This window comes from Dermochelys coriacea, chromosome 11 (assembly GCF_009764565.3).
Source record: "Dermochelys coriacea isolate rDerCor1 chromosome 11, rDerCor1.pri.v4, whole genome shotgun sequence".
Classification (NCBI taxonomy): domain Eukaryota; kingdom Metazoa; phylum Chordata; order Testudines; family Dermochelyidae; genus Dermochelys; species Dermochelys coriacea.
In genome coordinates this window covers 66205168-66219091 of record NC_050078.2, presented here as the reverse complement: position 1 = coordinate 66219091, position 13924 = coordinate 66205168, and the positions used below count along the sequence as shown (strand labels likewise).

At 40.5% G+C, this 13924-nt stretch overlaps 1 protein-coding gene across 13 annotated transcripts in view; it reads right to left on the bottom strand.

Moving 5' to 3' along the window:
- The window catches only part of UNC80 (unc-80 homolog, NALCN channel complex subunit), a 192360-nt gene that overhangs the window by 8451 nt on the left and 169985 nt on the right, over positions 1-13924 (bottom strand). For 11 of the 13 annotated variants that reach the window (XM_038421372.2, XM_038421373.2, XM_038421384.2 and 8 more), the window contains 4 exons: positions 11346-11484; positions 8781-8837; positions 2797-2878; positions 2211-2322 (listed from right to left, as the gene is read on the bottom strand). In XM_038421372.2, the coding sequence (XP_038277300.1) occupies positions 2211-2322; positions 2797-2878; positions 8781-8837; positions 11346-11484 (390 nt within the window). The remainder of the gene's footprint in view (positions 1-2210; positions 2323-2796; positions 2879-8780; positions 8838-11345; positions 11485-13924) is intronic. The other 2 variants (XM_038421379.2, XM_038421387.2) reach the window with 1 other exon arrangement.

The following is a 13924-nucleotide window of genomic DNA, read 5'->3' as shown; positions in this document are numbered from 1 at the left end:
GATTATCTGGGCCCCCCGATTTAGTCCTATTAAGCTGTTTGAATTTTGCTTCTACCTCAGATATGGTAATATCTACCTCCATATCCTCATTCCCATTTGTCATGCTATCATTATCTCTAAGATCCTCTTTAGCCTTGTTAAAGACTGAGACAAAGTATTTGTTTAGATATTGGGCCATGCCTAGATTATCCTTAACCTCCACTCCATCCTCAGTGTTTAGCGGCCCCACTTCTTCTTTCTTAGTTTTCTTCTTATTTATATGGCTATAGAACCTTTTACTATTGGTTTTAATTCCCTTTGCAAGGTCCAACTCTACTCGACTTTTAGCCTGTCAAACTTTATCCCTACATGTTCTGACCTCAATAAGGTAGCTTTCCTTGCTGATCCCTCCCATCTTCCACTCCCTGTATACTTTCTGCTTCTTCCTAATCACCTCTCTAAGATGCTTGCTCATCCAGCTTGGTCTACAACTCCTGCCTATGAATTTTTTCCCCTTTCTTGGGATAGAGGCTTCCAATAGCTTCTGCAGCTTTGATTTAAAGTAATCCCAGGCCTCCTCTACTTTTAGATCCATAAGTTCTGTGGTCCAATCCACTTCCCTAACTAATTTCCAAGTCAGCCCTTTTGAAATCAAAAACCCTAGTTATTTTTGTTTATCCTTCCATTCAGTTTGAACTGAATTATCTCATGATCACTTGAACCAAGATTATTCCCTACAACCATTTATTCTATGAGGTCCTCACTACTCACCAAAACCAAATCTAAAATGGCATCCCTTCTAGTTGGTTCAGCAACTACTTGATGAAGGAATCCATCAGCAATCACATCTAGGAAAATCTGAGTCCTATTATTATTACTAGCACTGGTCCTACCCTATTGAGCAATGTTAGCCACAAAAAGAAAAGAGCACCAGTGTTCCAAAGACTAAATTGGCTCCCCTATTTGATTCTATGTTCACCCTTTAAAGCCCTGTAAAGTTTAGGTCCTCCCTATTTGAGAAGCTTTCTCTCTTCCCATGTTCCACCAGGACTCCTGATGTTGGCAGAGGAACTCTCACTAGCAATCTCTTGAGTTGCACATCTAAGTGCTGTTGACAGGGCATTCTCAGTGGAGGACTCCTGACTCTTAAATCCTCTATCTATGGGTGAGAAGATAATTCAATGTCTATGTCCATTCAGATGTTGGCCTTTGGAGAAACTACCAATTTTGTCAGGTTGAAGTGAGCTGTAGCTCACGAAAGCTTATGCTCTAATAAATTTGTTAGTCTCTAAGGTGCCACAAGTACTCCTTTTCTTTTTACCAATTTTGTGGAAATGTTTTTTTCTGATGTGATGTCTGTCCTCCAGAAACTAGACTGAAACCACTAAAATTCACATCACACGGACTACTGAAGAGCAACTGGATGATAACTGCCAATTCCTACCTGCCAGGTAGATGTGAACTGATAAAAGGCTATACATCTCATCACCAATCCCCCAAAACAATCCAGAACTTCTCTTCAGAACAGTCTACAGCAGGGGTGGGCAAACTTTTTGGGCCGAGGGCCCCATCTGGGTATGGAAATTGTATGGCCGGCCATGAATGCTCATGAAATTGGGGGTTGGAGTGCGGGAGGGGGTGAGGGCTCTGGGGTGAGGCTGGGGATGAGGGGTTGAGGTGCAGGAGGGTGCTCCGGGCTAGAACCAAGGGGTTCGGAGAGCAGCAGGGGGATCAGCGTTGGGGCAGGGGGTTGGGGTGCAGGAGGGGTCAGGGGTGCAGGCTCCGGGTAGCGTTTATCTCAAGCAGCTCCCAGAAGCAGCGGCATGCTCCCCTCCCTCCAGGTCCTATGCAGAGGTGCAGCCCGGAGGCTCTGCGTAGGCGCCACCCCGCCATGGTTGCCAGCCAATGGGAGCTGCGGGGACAGTGTGCGGAGCCCCCTGGCTGCCTCTATGCATAGGAGGGTGAGGGGGGACATGTCACTGCTTCCGGGAGCCGCGCGGAGACCCGGCATGCACAGAGTGAGCTCCCTGACTGGAGCTCGAGGGCTGGATTAAAATGTCTGAAGGGCTGGATGCAGCCCCCGGGCCACAGTTTGCCCACCCCTGGTCTACAGAAAGCACACCTATGTACATTTCATACACAGTAACCTGTCTTAGAAGAAAAAACAAAACCTAGTAGCTCCTACTTTAAAATATTAGATGCCAGCTGTGGAAAAGCAGAAGTTGTCTCACCACTTGGTTTTGTTTTTGGTTGTATACTTCGACGAGTAGTTGAAAGTCGAGCCCCGTGACGGCTACGAGGTTCAGTTTGGGTCTTCTGACGTGAGAGAAGAGGTCTTCGTAGCTAAGGTACACAAAGCAGAGTAAAGTTAGACCAAGAAGACACTAATCTACAACTGAAATATTCACCTTTATGTGACTAAGTCACACCATTTATACCATTCTCCTATGTATAGCCACCAATTTTTCTTTTTGTGGGTATAAATGTTTTGGCATCTTTAATTTAGACATCAGTGTAGTATAAATGCAGGTGATGAAATAATGCATTTCATACCAATTCAATTTTAATGCAGTGACCTTCGCTCAAATAATATAGCTATAGGGGAAAGAGTTTGGGGATTTGAAATGAAGCATAACTTCTTGCTTGGTGGTTTGGCAGACCTGAATGGTTCAGCTTGCCCACGCACTTCCTGCTAATTCAGAGGATTGTGATGTGGTAACACATTCTGGGCAGGGGGAACAGAAGATAGAAGATCTCAGTAGCAAATGGACTGCAACAAATGGAAATTGTCATGTTCACTTTGTCCTGTGATCTTACCTGCCGGAGGCCTCTCTTCCTTCCGAGTGGTTGCTGAAGAAGAAGATTCTGTTGTCCAGGTTCGCTCTGCACACTTGCTACCCTGTTAAGTGTTGACAGTACAGTATTAGCACAACCATAAAAGTACAGAGGCTGATTAGAATAATCCCTGGCAATCATGACTAAAAAACACTAATGATACAGTCACTTCAAAGACAGCAGCATCGTCTTTGAAGGATGAGGGAAAGTATCCGCTGGGTTGCAGCTTCCAGGGTTTGGGAAGGGGATGGGAGTAGGAATCATGGTATTCAAGACTAGGCCACGCACAGGTAGCACAGAGCTGTAAAAATTGAGATTTTCAGTTTTCAGTCACTGATTGATGCATCCCATTCTGCAATACCCACTTCTCTGTGTCCTTTGTCACATTGGCCTACACAGACAAAAGGCAAGAACGCTATTTTATTATCTCCATTTGTTTTTTGGTGAGGGTAATTACAGAGGCCTATTTCTCCCAGTTGGATTCCAAAGCCTCATCTCAGTTTTGTCTTTTGGTTTCAATGCCATTTAAATAAATGAAAACGAAAAACAAACACAACTGACAAAGGTTCCATTCACATAAAGGGTGCATGACTTATGCAAACCGGGTGCATTCAGCATGTTTGCGGCCTCAAGTCTCTTTGTGGCTAATGAGCAAAATAAATACAATTAAATTTAAAAACAAATCTACAGTATTCTTTTAGGCCTTAATACGTTGTCAATGAAATCGGAATAACTGAATTAAAAGTAAAGGCACTTTAAAATAGAAGAGACTGCTAAATGCTGTAAAGTAGTCTGTGCTACTGTTCAACTAATTCCTCTGTTAACCTGATATGTGTAGCAGACTGTTCTTCTCCTCAGTCCTTTTCACAATACTGTATTATTCCTCCCAATTCAACCACAATCAGAGTTACTCATTAGCAGGCAATGGTCACAAATGTTTTAGTTGAGTGAGCTGAATCTGAGACAGGTATGGTTGCAATGGTAAGTAACACTTAGATGAACTTCTTTCAAAAGGGACAGCTGGGGACAAATCTGAACCACTGAGACATGCATCCCAATTAAGCAGCTTCTAAGATTGTTTAGTATGCATTGCTGAATATTCAGTCTGTTCTGGCATTGGCATGTCTTAATCTAAGAAAAAGAACATTCCCTTTCTTCTCAGTTTTCCGGGGCTTTCTTGGATCTTCCTTGGAAAGAGGTGGGAGCCTCTAGGGAGGTGTGATTTGACACAGAGCCTTACCAGGACTGGAGGAGAAAAAGACAAAGCTAATACTTTTGTGGGTTCATTACAACAGCATGGCCAGGATAGTAGTTTAGCTCAACACCAGAAAATAATGTATATTTGGGTCCTTTCTCTCTTGGACAACCCTTTCAAAAGAGATCACCATTCTCTAGAGCAAATACTCAGCACAGTGCAATTTGATTTACAATGAAACATTCTAAATGTCAAGAGGAGACTATGCCTCTATGATCTGCATGATGCCACAAGCTACTTCTAGCTGCCAGCATTACATTCTTGACCCAGACAATGGCCCTACAGCACATACAACTGCTTAGACTGCAGTAGACTCCAAAAGTGATACATCCTCAAAGGTATCAAGGCAAATAGGCTGAATTTACATTTTTCCTCACATAAGAAATCCGGACAGTTTGACATTATATGTATACATTCTGCTAATTTTCTGCTTCTAGAATTACTTGAGAACTTGGCTCCAGCAAATATTTAGAGACTCAGAGATAGATATTAACATGTGAATATTTTCTTTACATAGAAAAAATATTGAACCTCAATTTGTTTCTAAAGAGGCTGCAGAATATATATTTAAAATGGTGCAATAAAAAGTTTCTGTTCAACCCAGTAGCTAAATATCATCGAGTTATGGTAAGATTGTTATTACAGTTTCTGAGGAAAAATGATGACGTTTAGTTCTATGAATGGGGAGACCGACCTCTGTCAGAAAGACTAAAATTATGTTAAATGTAAATCAGGGGTTCTCAAACTGGGGGTCAGGACCCCTCAGGGGGTCGCGAGGTTATTACATGGGGGTCACGAGCTGTCAGCCCCCACCCAAGCCCCGCTTTGCTTCCAGCATTTAATATGGTATTAAATATATTTAAAAGTGTTTTTCATTTATAAAGAGGATCGCACTTAGAGGTTTGCTATGTGAAAGGGGTCATCAGTACAATAGTTTGAGAACCACTGATGTAAATAATCTATTACAGCAATGGAACAGGCATGTCAAAAAGCAAACATAACGAAAACACCTTGAAAAACTCATTAGGTAAAGATAATTCATTATACTTGTGAGTGTGATGTTACCATACTACATGTATGTTAGACATAAGGAAAAAATGATTCCCATGGACTAATCTGTGTATTAAAGACAAACAAAGAGATGAGTGACAGAAAGGTTGGATTCGGTTGCTTTTCCTCTCTGTTGGCCTGGGTTTAAGTGTCACTTACATCAGATGTGAAATGAGTTTAGTGTTCTCATGGACAGAATTATGCCATCACACGAATTGGCATAATTCAGAGTGATCTTATGAGCGTGAACGGCAGACTGGAGGTAAAAGGTGGGGGAGTGCTAACAGTGGAATTTGGCAGGAAAACCTGCACAGGGCCCTGCCCTGTCCTTTTTACTTTTCTATATACTCAGATTCACCCCACATTTTGAGAGAGAGAGAGAAAGAGTGCAAGTGTAAGATGAATGACTGAATTTCCTGAAATAGTTATGATTCCATTATGGTTGTTTTTTCCTCCTCCAGAACAGCAACAACAATCTGGTTGCAGTGAAAATTAGTTCCAAAGGGTCTGTTGACTCCATAAGTATCCTCCCCTTCTTTTCTGCCTTTCATTTGTCTAGTAAACAGGACCAAGAGTGCACTGTTGCTTTGTTCTTGGTTTGGAGCAATCATTATATTTGGGAGGTCAGTTTGTGGAGACGCTACTGAACTGCTCTGAATCAAATCCAATGCCATTTTCACAAGACATAGTTTATTCTACTTCTCCTGTGAACCTGGCATCTACTAGAGGATTTTTGTCGGAACACATAAACCTGATTTGTTGGAACAGAACACACTTGTAAACTTTCCTGTCTATCAAGAGTGCTTTACTGGGTACCTATGACAAGGTGCCATGTCCCCATAATCATGTTACATGGTTAGCACAGAGACAGACAAACAAATAAACAAACAAACAAGCTATTCATGAAAAATTATTGCCAACCGTACAACAAATGTCAGGCCAGTGTAAAATTCATACCACACAGGACATACTGGAATAAGCATTGTCTGGTTGGCGTTTATGATAAGTTATTTTCACAAATAACAAGAAATAATGCAACAAATAAAAGTGTGGGGGGGGGGGGAAGGGAGGGGAGGAGAACAAAAACCAGAAAAAGCAAGCAAGTACTGTAGTTGTTAAACTATATTAAATGCACTTTAGTGGCTGCCAGACCTTCAGATAACATCCAGAATGCACCTGCTGAACTTCTCAAGGCCTGGGATTTCAACAGACTGTCAAATTTCCTCCACGCTTGCCCTGTTGATATTAATTTGCTCTAGTTTTCCTTATTAATCATGAATAATTTAAAACAAGCATAATTAGAAATGTTGAAATGGAATTTTTTTGTGCATCAGCTTTCAGTGATAGAAAGTTCTTATTCTCTTTTTTCTTGTGCTTTGGGAAAATCTTCTACCTTTTTTCAAGTTATAAGCTCAACAAATCATGATGCTAAATAAAAGAGTTCCCCCCCTACACACACCTTTTCTGCATAATCTTGGGAATTTGAATGTTATTCTCTTCCTGTGTTCATTGCTATTTACCTATGTAACTCTAATTGGTACAAGCACAAAAAATATTTTAGTGTTGTCTTTATTTATTATTGTTCTTTTGATTTATTTAAAATTCCTGGTTTCCATAATGTTCTATTCTTTGTTTGTTTCATTCCATCAATTGTGACTAAATATCAGCTTCTGAATTCATTATGCTATCCTAAGCAGTTTTTATTCCTGTGCTCTAGTGATGATCAAAGATATCTAAAGAAAAATCTTGGCCTGTTTTATTTAAACTAGTGTTCCTGAATAGAAGAATGTATTTATCCTCTGCTACAACAGTGATCTCAATAAGCGGCTGTACTATCTGTCTGTTCTATTGCTTTGTTCCTTTACAGAAGGAATGCAATTTGCACTTTTAAATACACACAATACAGCTAAAATGTTACTTTTTTTCATCTTACATAGAACTATAATTGTAGCCTTTTCACAGAGATCAGGTTAATTATCTTGAGTCTCTTTTAAGGTTCTGCGGAATAAAAGTGTCATTTTTTTAAAACAAAGAAGTCTATGACTATGTCTTCAAAAAATAACAAACCCCATCAGAAAGAGTCTCTCTGTAGAAATCTACCTCACCGAACATGCAACTGATCTCCTTTACTGAAACTCTGTAACACAGAACAATACAGGAGATACAAAGTCCTGTTCTGGGCAAAGGTTGACGCGTTAGTAACGAACGGAACTCATTGTGCATATGTTTAGACTTCACAGATCAACATGAATTGTTTTGACATTGATCTTGTCAGCTGGCTCGGCTGTTATAAAACTCCAGGATTTGTCACCAAGAGTTGCTGAGTAGCCTGACTCTCATTTCAGGATCAACATTAGGATGTGAGTCAATCTGCAGGTCATCCGCCAAAGGTAATCAGGTTTTCACACTAATAAAGTGAATGCATTTAACTTCCTCTATAAAGAAATTTTTGTTTGTTTTTTTCTAGGCTTCTGAACTATTGCTCAGTTGACTCTCAAGAAGACCGGGTTCTTAATGATCTTCTTTGCACAGAATAATACATTTTGCTATACAGTAACATCCCTGCCACGGCCAAAGGACATATGTCTTTTTTTTTTTACAACACCTTCCACATTACCACCAATCAGAGACTGATCAAGGCAGGGCACACAAACACAAGTGACACCATGAATCATGGGATTGATCTCAATGACACATCCAACAACTGACTTCATTTTCCATTTTTCAATATTAAAATAAAACTGGAGAAATCTCAAACAAAACAAAATTAATTCACAAGAATACCTCTCAACACATCCTCATCTTTAGGCAAGAGTGATAAAATAACAGAGTGATGTGGTATATTTCAGGGAGCAGACTGTATTCTCCCAGAATGTGGGAATGCTCTCCGAGAATGAAATAAGGAGCTTGTGATGAGTGAGAACTTCCCCACCTCATGAGGATCAGTTGAGAGGTATGACCATAGTAGTACACCAGGAAGAATGATTAACATGGCTGAGCTGACTGTTAAAGGTGCAGTCCTCCTTTTAAAATCTTACAACCTAAGTATTTTAAAGGCACAGTAATAACACTGTTTGTTAATAGCATTTGCCTGAAAACTCGAAGGCTAGTGTTTGTAGAATGATAACACTTTGTAATAAGTGGGGATTCCTATAAAGGCATTCATAGGGAACTGTATTTAACATGGCTTATCAGGATTAGTATTATTAATGAATGCTAAAGAAAATAATAATGATTAAAGTGTTTCTTGATGGTGATATGAGATTAATATAAGGACGGATTTTTTTTAAAAGGAGGTCCCCAAACTGGTGCTCATAAAAGGTTACATTTAATAAGGTGGTGATAATAATGCTTCTTTCTTATGTCTTCAGAGCAATAGCTAGCAATGGAATCCACAACAGGCAGACAAATATTTTGGCTTGGCTAGATTTTTCCTTTTTTAATTCCCTCACAGTTGTTAGGAATTAAAAGCTGTTGGCAATCAACGCTGAAAACTGAAGTCGGGTTACTACACCTTTGACTTGCAGGCCTGAGTATCGATGAACAACAAGAGACAGACATGGAAAGAGAGACAAAGGAGGAAGAGAGAGAGACAGAGGATATAGGGAACTGATTATTTCCCAGCACAGACACTGACAGATAGGTAGTGTTGACACTGTACCTAGAGAGGCTGCCCTCAGCGGCCAGGCCCTGGGAGTCATCGAGGACATTAGGTTCACTGCAGGAGGGGCAGGGAGATGAAGCATTTAGGGAAAGAAAATGCAAAAAGCATGCAATTGTCTCTGTTTTCAAGAAAAAAAATATCCACGGAATAAGAAAGGAAAAGGAGGACGGTAAAATCATTTGGTCTTGCACTGGTTCATCAGAACATATGACTCAAGGCGTTGAAAGAGGAACATCTGATCAAATTCTGGATAAAAGGAGCAATTTACAAATGGAGGCTATGATACATGGAGACCTCCAAAGCTATACAATACATTGCATGAGCTAAGAACCTCATTGAGGTGTGATTCTAGTGCAAATAAGGGGTGGGGATGATGGGGTTTAGAAAGTTTTCAAACCGTTTTTCTGCCTGTATTTCCTTTGATTGTATTCTATTTACTTCCAGTTTCATTTAAGATCTTTCCCCTACAACCACCCCATAAGTTCACTTATTCAGGCTTCTCCTTGAAGCGCTAATCAATTTAACATGAGCTGTAGAACAACATTCTAGTTCTGATGCCATTAAAAGGCCAAACTGCTGGAAAGCATGATCTTGCATTGTAATGAAACTGTAAGTAAACAGCTGGAATGTATACTGGCAAATCTGTAGCCAATCACACTGCCTCAACAGCTGCCTACTTCCCCCATCAAGCAGGAGCAACCAGCAGTATTCCATCCTGTTCACTCATATGTGAAATATGAAAGATAGAAAGAGGTCTGGTAGATTACCAGCAGGAAACCATTAATATTTCTATACATATTCATGCATTAGTTTACATGTGTAATATACTCAAAAAATTCCAGAGACCATTGCTCATCCATGACTAAAATGGGTATGCAGTTGAGAACAAGGATTATGTTTGCTGGGCCAATGAAGTATCTACCTTAAACATTAGATTTCATGCTTAAAAAGCTAAGAGTCCAAATCTATATTGCAATTAAACTACATTATTTTTCTCAGCATCACCAATTAAAAAGCACCACAGCCCTCAGGAAAAAATTTACAGTAAAATATACTTATTTTAAAGACACTAAGAAAATGGAATGAAATGAGTTTAAAGGTGTCCTCACAAGCAGGGTCATCCCTAACCATTCTGGGGCCCTATGCAGCCCCCCCAATGGGGGAGGGGGTGCCTCTCGGGGGGGGGAGGGGCTGGACCCAGGTCTCCACGGGGGGGCAATAGCTGGCTTGGGAGGCACGGGGGAACCGCCCCACAGCACTCACTGGTGGTGTGGCTGAGGCCAGGTCGCTGCACTTCCTGCCGCCGGTGAGTGCAGGCCCTGACCCCTCAGGGGAGTGGGGACGGGGCTGGGGCGGAGCAGAGGCGGGGGCATTGGGGAAGGGGAGGAGTGGAAGTGGGGCAGGGGTGGAGCAGGGGTGGGGGCCATGGGGAAGAGGTGGAGCAGGGGTTGGAGTAGCACACAGCTGTGCAGGGCAATGTGGTGCCCCAAATTTCCTGGTGGCCTACACAGCTGCGTACTTTGCGTATGGGTAGGGATGGCCCTGCTCACAAGTACCCTTTACACAAACTCTGATAAAATTTGAGTGGCTTCTAGTTCAGCAATTACTTCCCTTATCTTTGCTGGTATATAATATAGCTGTTCCTTTTAGTTGTTACATGCTCCACACACTGAGGAATTTCTAACTGAATTACAAACAAAGGGCAAAGGGACAATGGCCAGTCATAAGATAACGCAGAATTCACATTTTCAAGGTTTATAAAAAATGACATAGATGGATCTATACATTGACCTTTTATCAGAGCACTTTGCAAATCTATGTCACATATAAATAAAAAATAAACATTGTTTAATGAAAAATAACAGAATTTAATTGGAAAAACTCTTGTTCATCGGCTTCTATGTCACACATCTGACTAATGAGTGCAATGTCCAATACCCAAATCCTCTCTCTCTCTTTCTCTCTCACTCTAAAAAGAGGCATCCAAGATTAGCTCTAATAGACAGAGAAGTTTCTGGTTTAGAATAATCCCACTTCTCTTTCTGCCATTAGCTAATGTCCAGAGGAAAACTAATTTTTGTTCTGACTTGGGGTTGAGATTGTACTGAAGAAACTTTCCCAGCACCTTGGGATTTCTCCCTACTCATTTTAAGTGCTGTATGCAGGACACTGGCTTAGAATGAAACTTCTAAATGTACTCTGCACCCTGAAATCATGCCTACACCTTTGAAATCCACCACATGAACAGGCATGGCATTAGCAGAGAAACAATAAAGATACTGTCAGTTTCTCACGGAAATGTTTCTAACAATGAAATGTGGTTCTCACATTATAAATTGTATTGAAGAATTGTTATGTTCTAACCTGCGGAAAGTATTTGCACTGACATTAATGGGATTACTCGAATGAGCAAGCACTGCAGGTAGATGATTAGCCTTTTAGTACTGGGGTGCTGAATTTACCACCCTCACCCTGCTGCTGTGTCTGAGTTACACACAATATACCTTTGGAATGTCTGCTCTGGAGAACAGAGTGGGAAAGGAGAAAAGCACATGTTGTTACCTTTGGCTGGGTAACATGCCCACCTCAGCCTGAGGTGCAGACATGCTGGAGATATGGCTGGAGAACCGCCGCCTCCCAATGGCGCTCATAAGGTAGGTTTCCTGTTCACTTACCACACTGGGCATGCTCACTGAGTCATCTAGAAAGGACATGGGAAAGAGACCAAAAAAAAAAATTCATCCGAAACACCAATGACATATTTAAAAGTTTCCAACTAATTCCAGATCCCGTCCCATGTTCATGCCTAGTGCACAGAGAACTCTCTAAAAGAAAAGGAGTACTTGTGGCACCTTAGAGACTAACAAATTTATTAGAGCATAAGCTTTCGTGAGCTACAGCTCACTTCATCGGACATCCGATGAAGTGAGCTGTAGCTCACGAAAGCTTATGCTCAAATAAATTTGTTAGTCTCTAAAGTGCCACAAGTACTCCTTTTCTTTTTGCGAATACAGACTAACACGGCTGCTACTCTGAGAACTCTCTAAGTCACTCAGGTCCAACACAGCAAATGTGTGCATCTGCTTAACTTTTTTACCTCAAGTAGCCATAGTAAAGTAAAACATGTGCATAAATGTTTGCAAGCTCAGGGCTTTAGACTGCAGGCCCTTTGGAGAAGGGACCCTCTCTCTGTTATATATTTGTACATTGTTTCGGACAATGAGTTCAGGGTGTTTAGGTGCTACCACAGTACAATTATTATTTTTAAGTTATCCAACAAAATATGAAGCCTCTTGAGAATGAAAACTATAACTGGACATTTTGCTCATAAAAGATTAATACATTTCAAGATCCAGAAAAATCAACTTATTAAAAGATTAAAGGAAAGAGGAAGAGATGTACAGATGCAACAGTGTCTAAATTGCAAAATGCAGTATTTTCTCAAAACGCTGATCTTATATTCACAAAAATATGGGTGAACTTGCACAAAATAAGTCTGTCACATAGGTTTAATTTTGATTAGAGCTGGTTGAAATTTTCAACAAAATTTTGAAATTAAAAAACCTGACCAACTCTATACCTACTCGGAAAACAGAGGACAAATTCATTGAAATTTTTCCATATTTTAATTTTTTTTTACATTTCAAAATAAAAACTGGAGAATTTTTCATGTAATATTTCTAGGCCTCCCCCTCATTTTTTACCAATTAGCTCTAATTTTGATATGTTGGGATAATCTGTGGGTGAATTTATTCTGATAAATTCCTGTTTCTAGAAAAAAATATTGCGTATTTATATTGTAGTTGCATTTAAAGAGGGCATGCATCATTCAAAAATAAATCCAATACTACCTATATTTTCAGTTACATCCCAAGGGAACCTGAAAGCTGCTGAAGTTTTAATTTCTTCTTATGAATACCAAGATGTGGAAGTTTTTCTGCATTTAATAATGTGAATTTGAATGCTATACCAACGCTGCCACATTTATTTGATAAAAAAATGTCTGTGTATTTGTAACACAAACACAATAACTCTCCTATAACATTGGAGGATTCTTTTAATCAAATGAGCACTTTTGACCTGCTAGTATTATCAACCCAACACCAGTAGTTTAAATACTACTTATGGAAAGGTTCATTCTGCATGTTGTTCCTCCGACATGCCATTAACTAAATTGCCTCAATAGCTTCTTTTTTAGAATTAATTTTCCCTGGAGAATTTAGGTTCATTTCTTTGGGTTATTTTGGTGGCTCTCTCATGCTTCTTTTGGCATGTCAGCCAGCTTTAAATCAGACTGGGGTGGGACGTGCTGGTGCTAGAATCTTTACTGGCCTAGGCAAACAAGAAGATGTCTATTCATCACAGCTGGCAGTCATTTGTAATGAATCGAAGACTGTCACCAGAAGATATCATGGTCACCAACTACAGTGTATAGAAACCAGGACACAAGCTGTGCAATGTTTTGTAATAAATCTATATGCATCAAGTTTCAGGAGGAGCACTCTCTCTGTTAGGGACATCATCTCCATACACTTTTTCATATTCTAGGTCCATTGCCTCTCTCATGTCTGATGTTTTCTGGGAATAGGCAGTTGTCCCCAAGCACCAAAGGTGAGTGGCAAGGTTTCAAGCCATTAGGACAACCTCTGTACCACCAGAAGACAATAAAGCTATATGAGTGGGAAGCCCAAGCCTCCTGGATAGAGATGACAGGGGCTCCTGGCTGATGGTTTTGAAAGAAGCCAGGAGCTTCTTGGATGTTTCTGATATCAAAACTTAATTCAGGCAAACTCAGTGGTTTCAATGAGCTTCCCTTCAAACTCAAAGTGAAACTCAGACTGTGCAAATCCACACAAACTATAAAAAACTAAACCCTCTCTGCAAAGAGACACCAGGATGTTTCATACAACTCAGAACCTTTTCTGCCTCTATCACTGGGTATAAAGGAGAGGAGTATTGGCTGACAGAAGTCTTAAGGTTTGATGTCCTCTGTTGATCAGCTAATGTATTACAAAATGCGCACAAATGCTTGTGGGTCTGACATCCCAACCAGCATAGACACTAGCCATGGCTTGAGCACACACAGTGCAGGTATGGGTACGCATAGAAGCCTGTGGTTCAGAGATGAGCAGAAAGTGCAC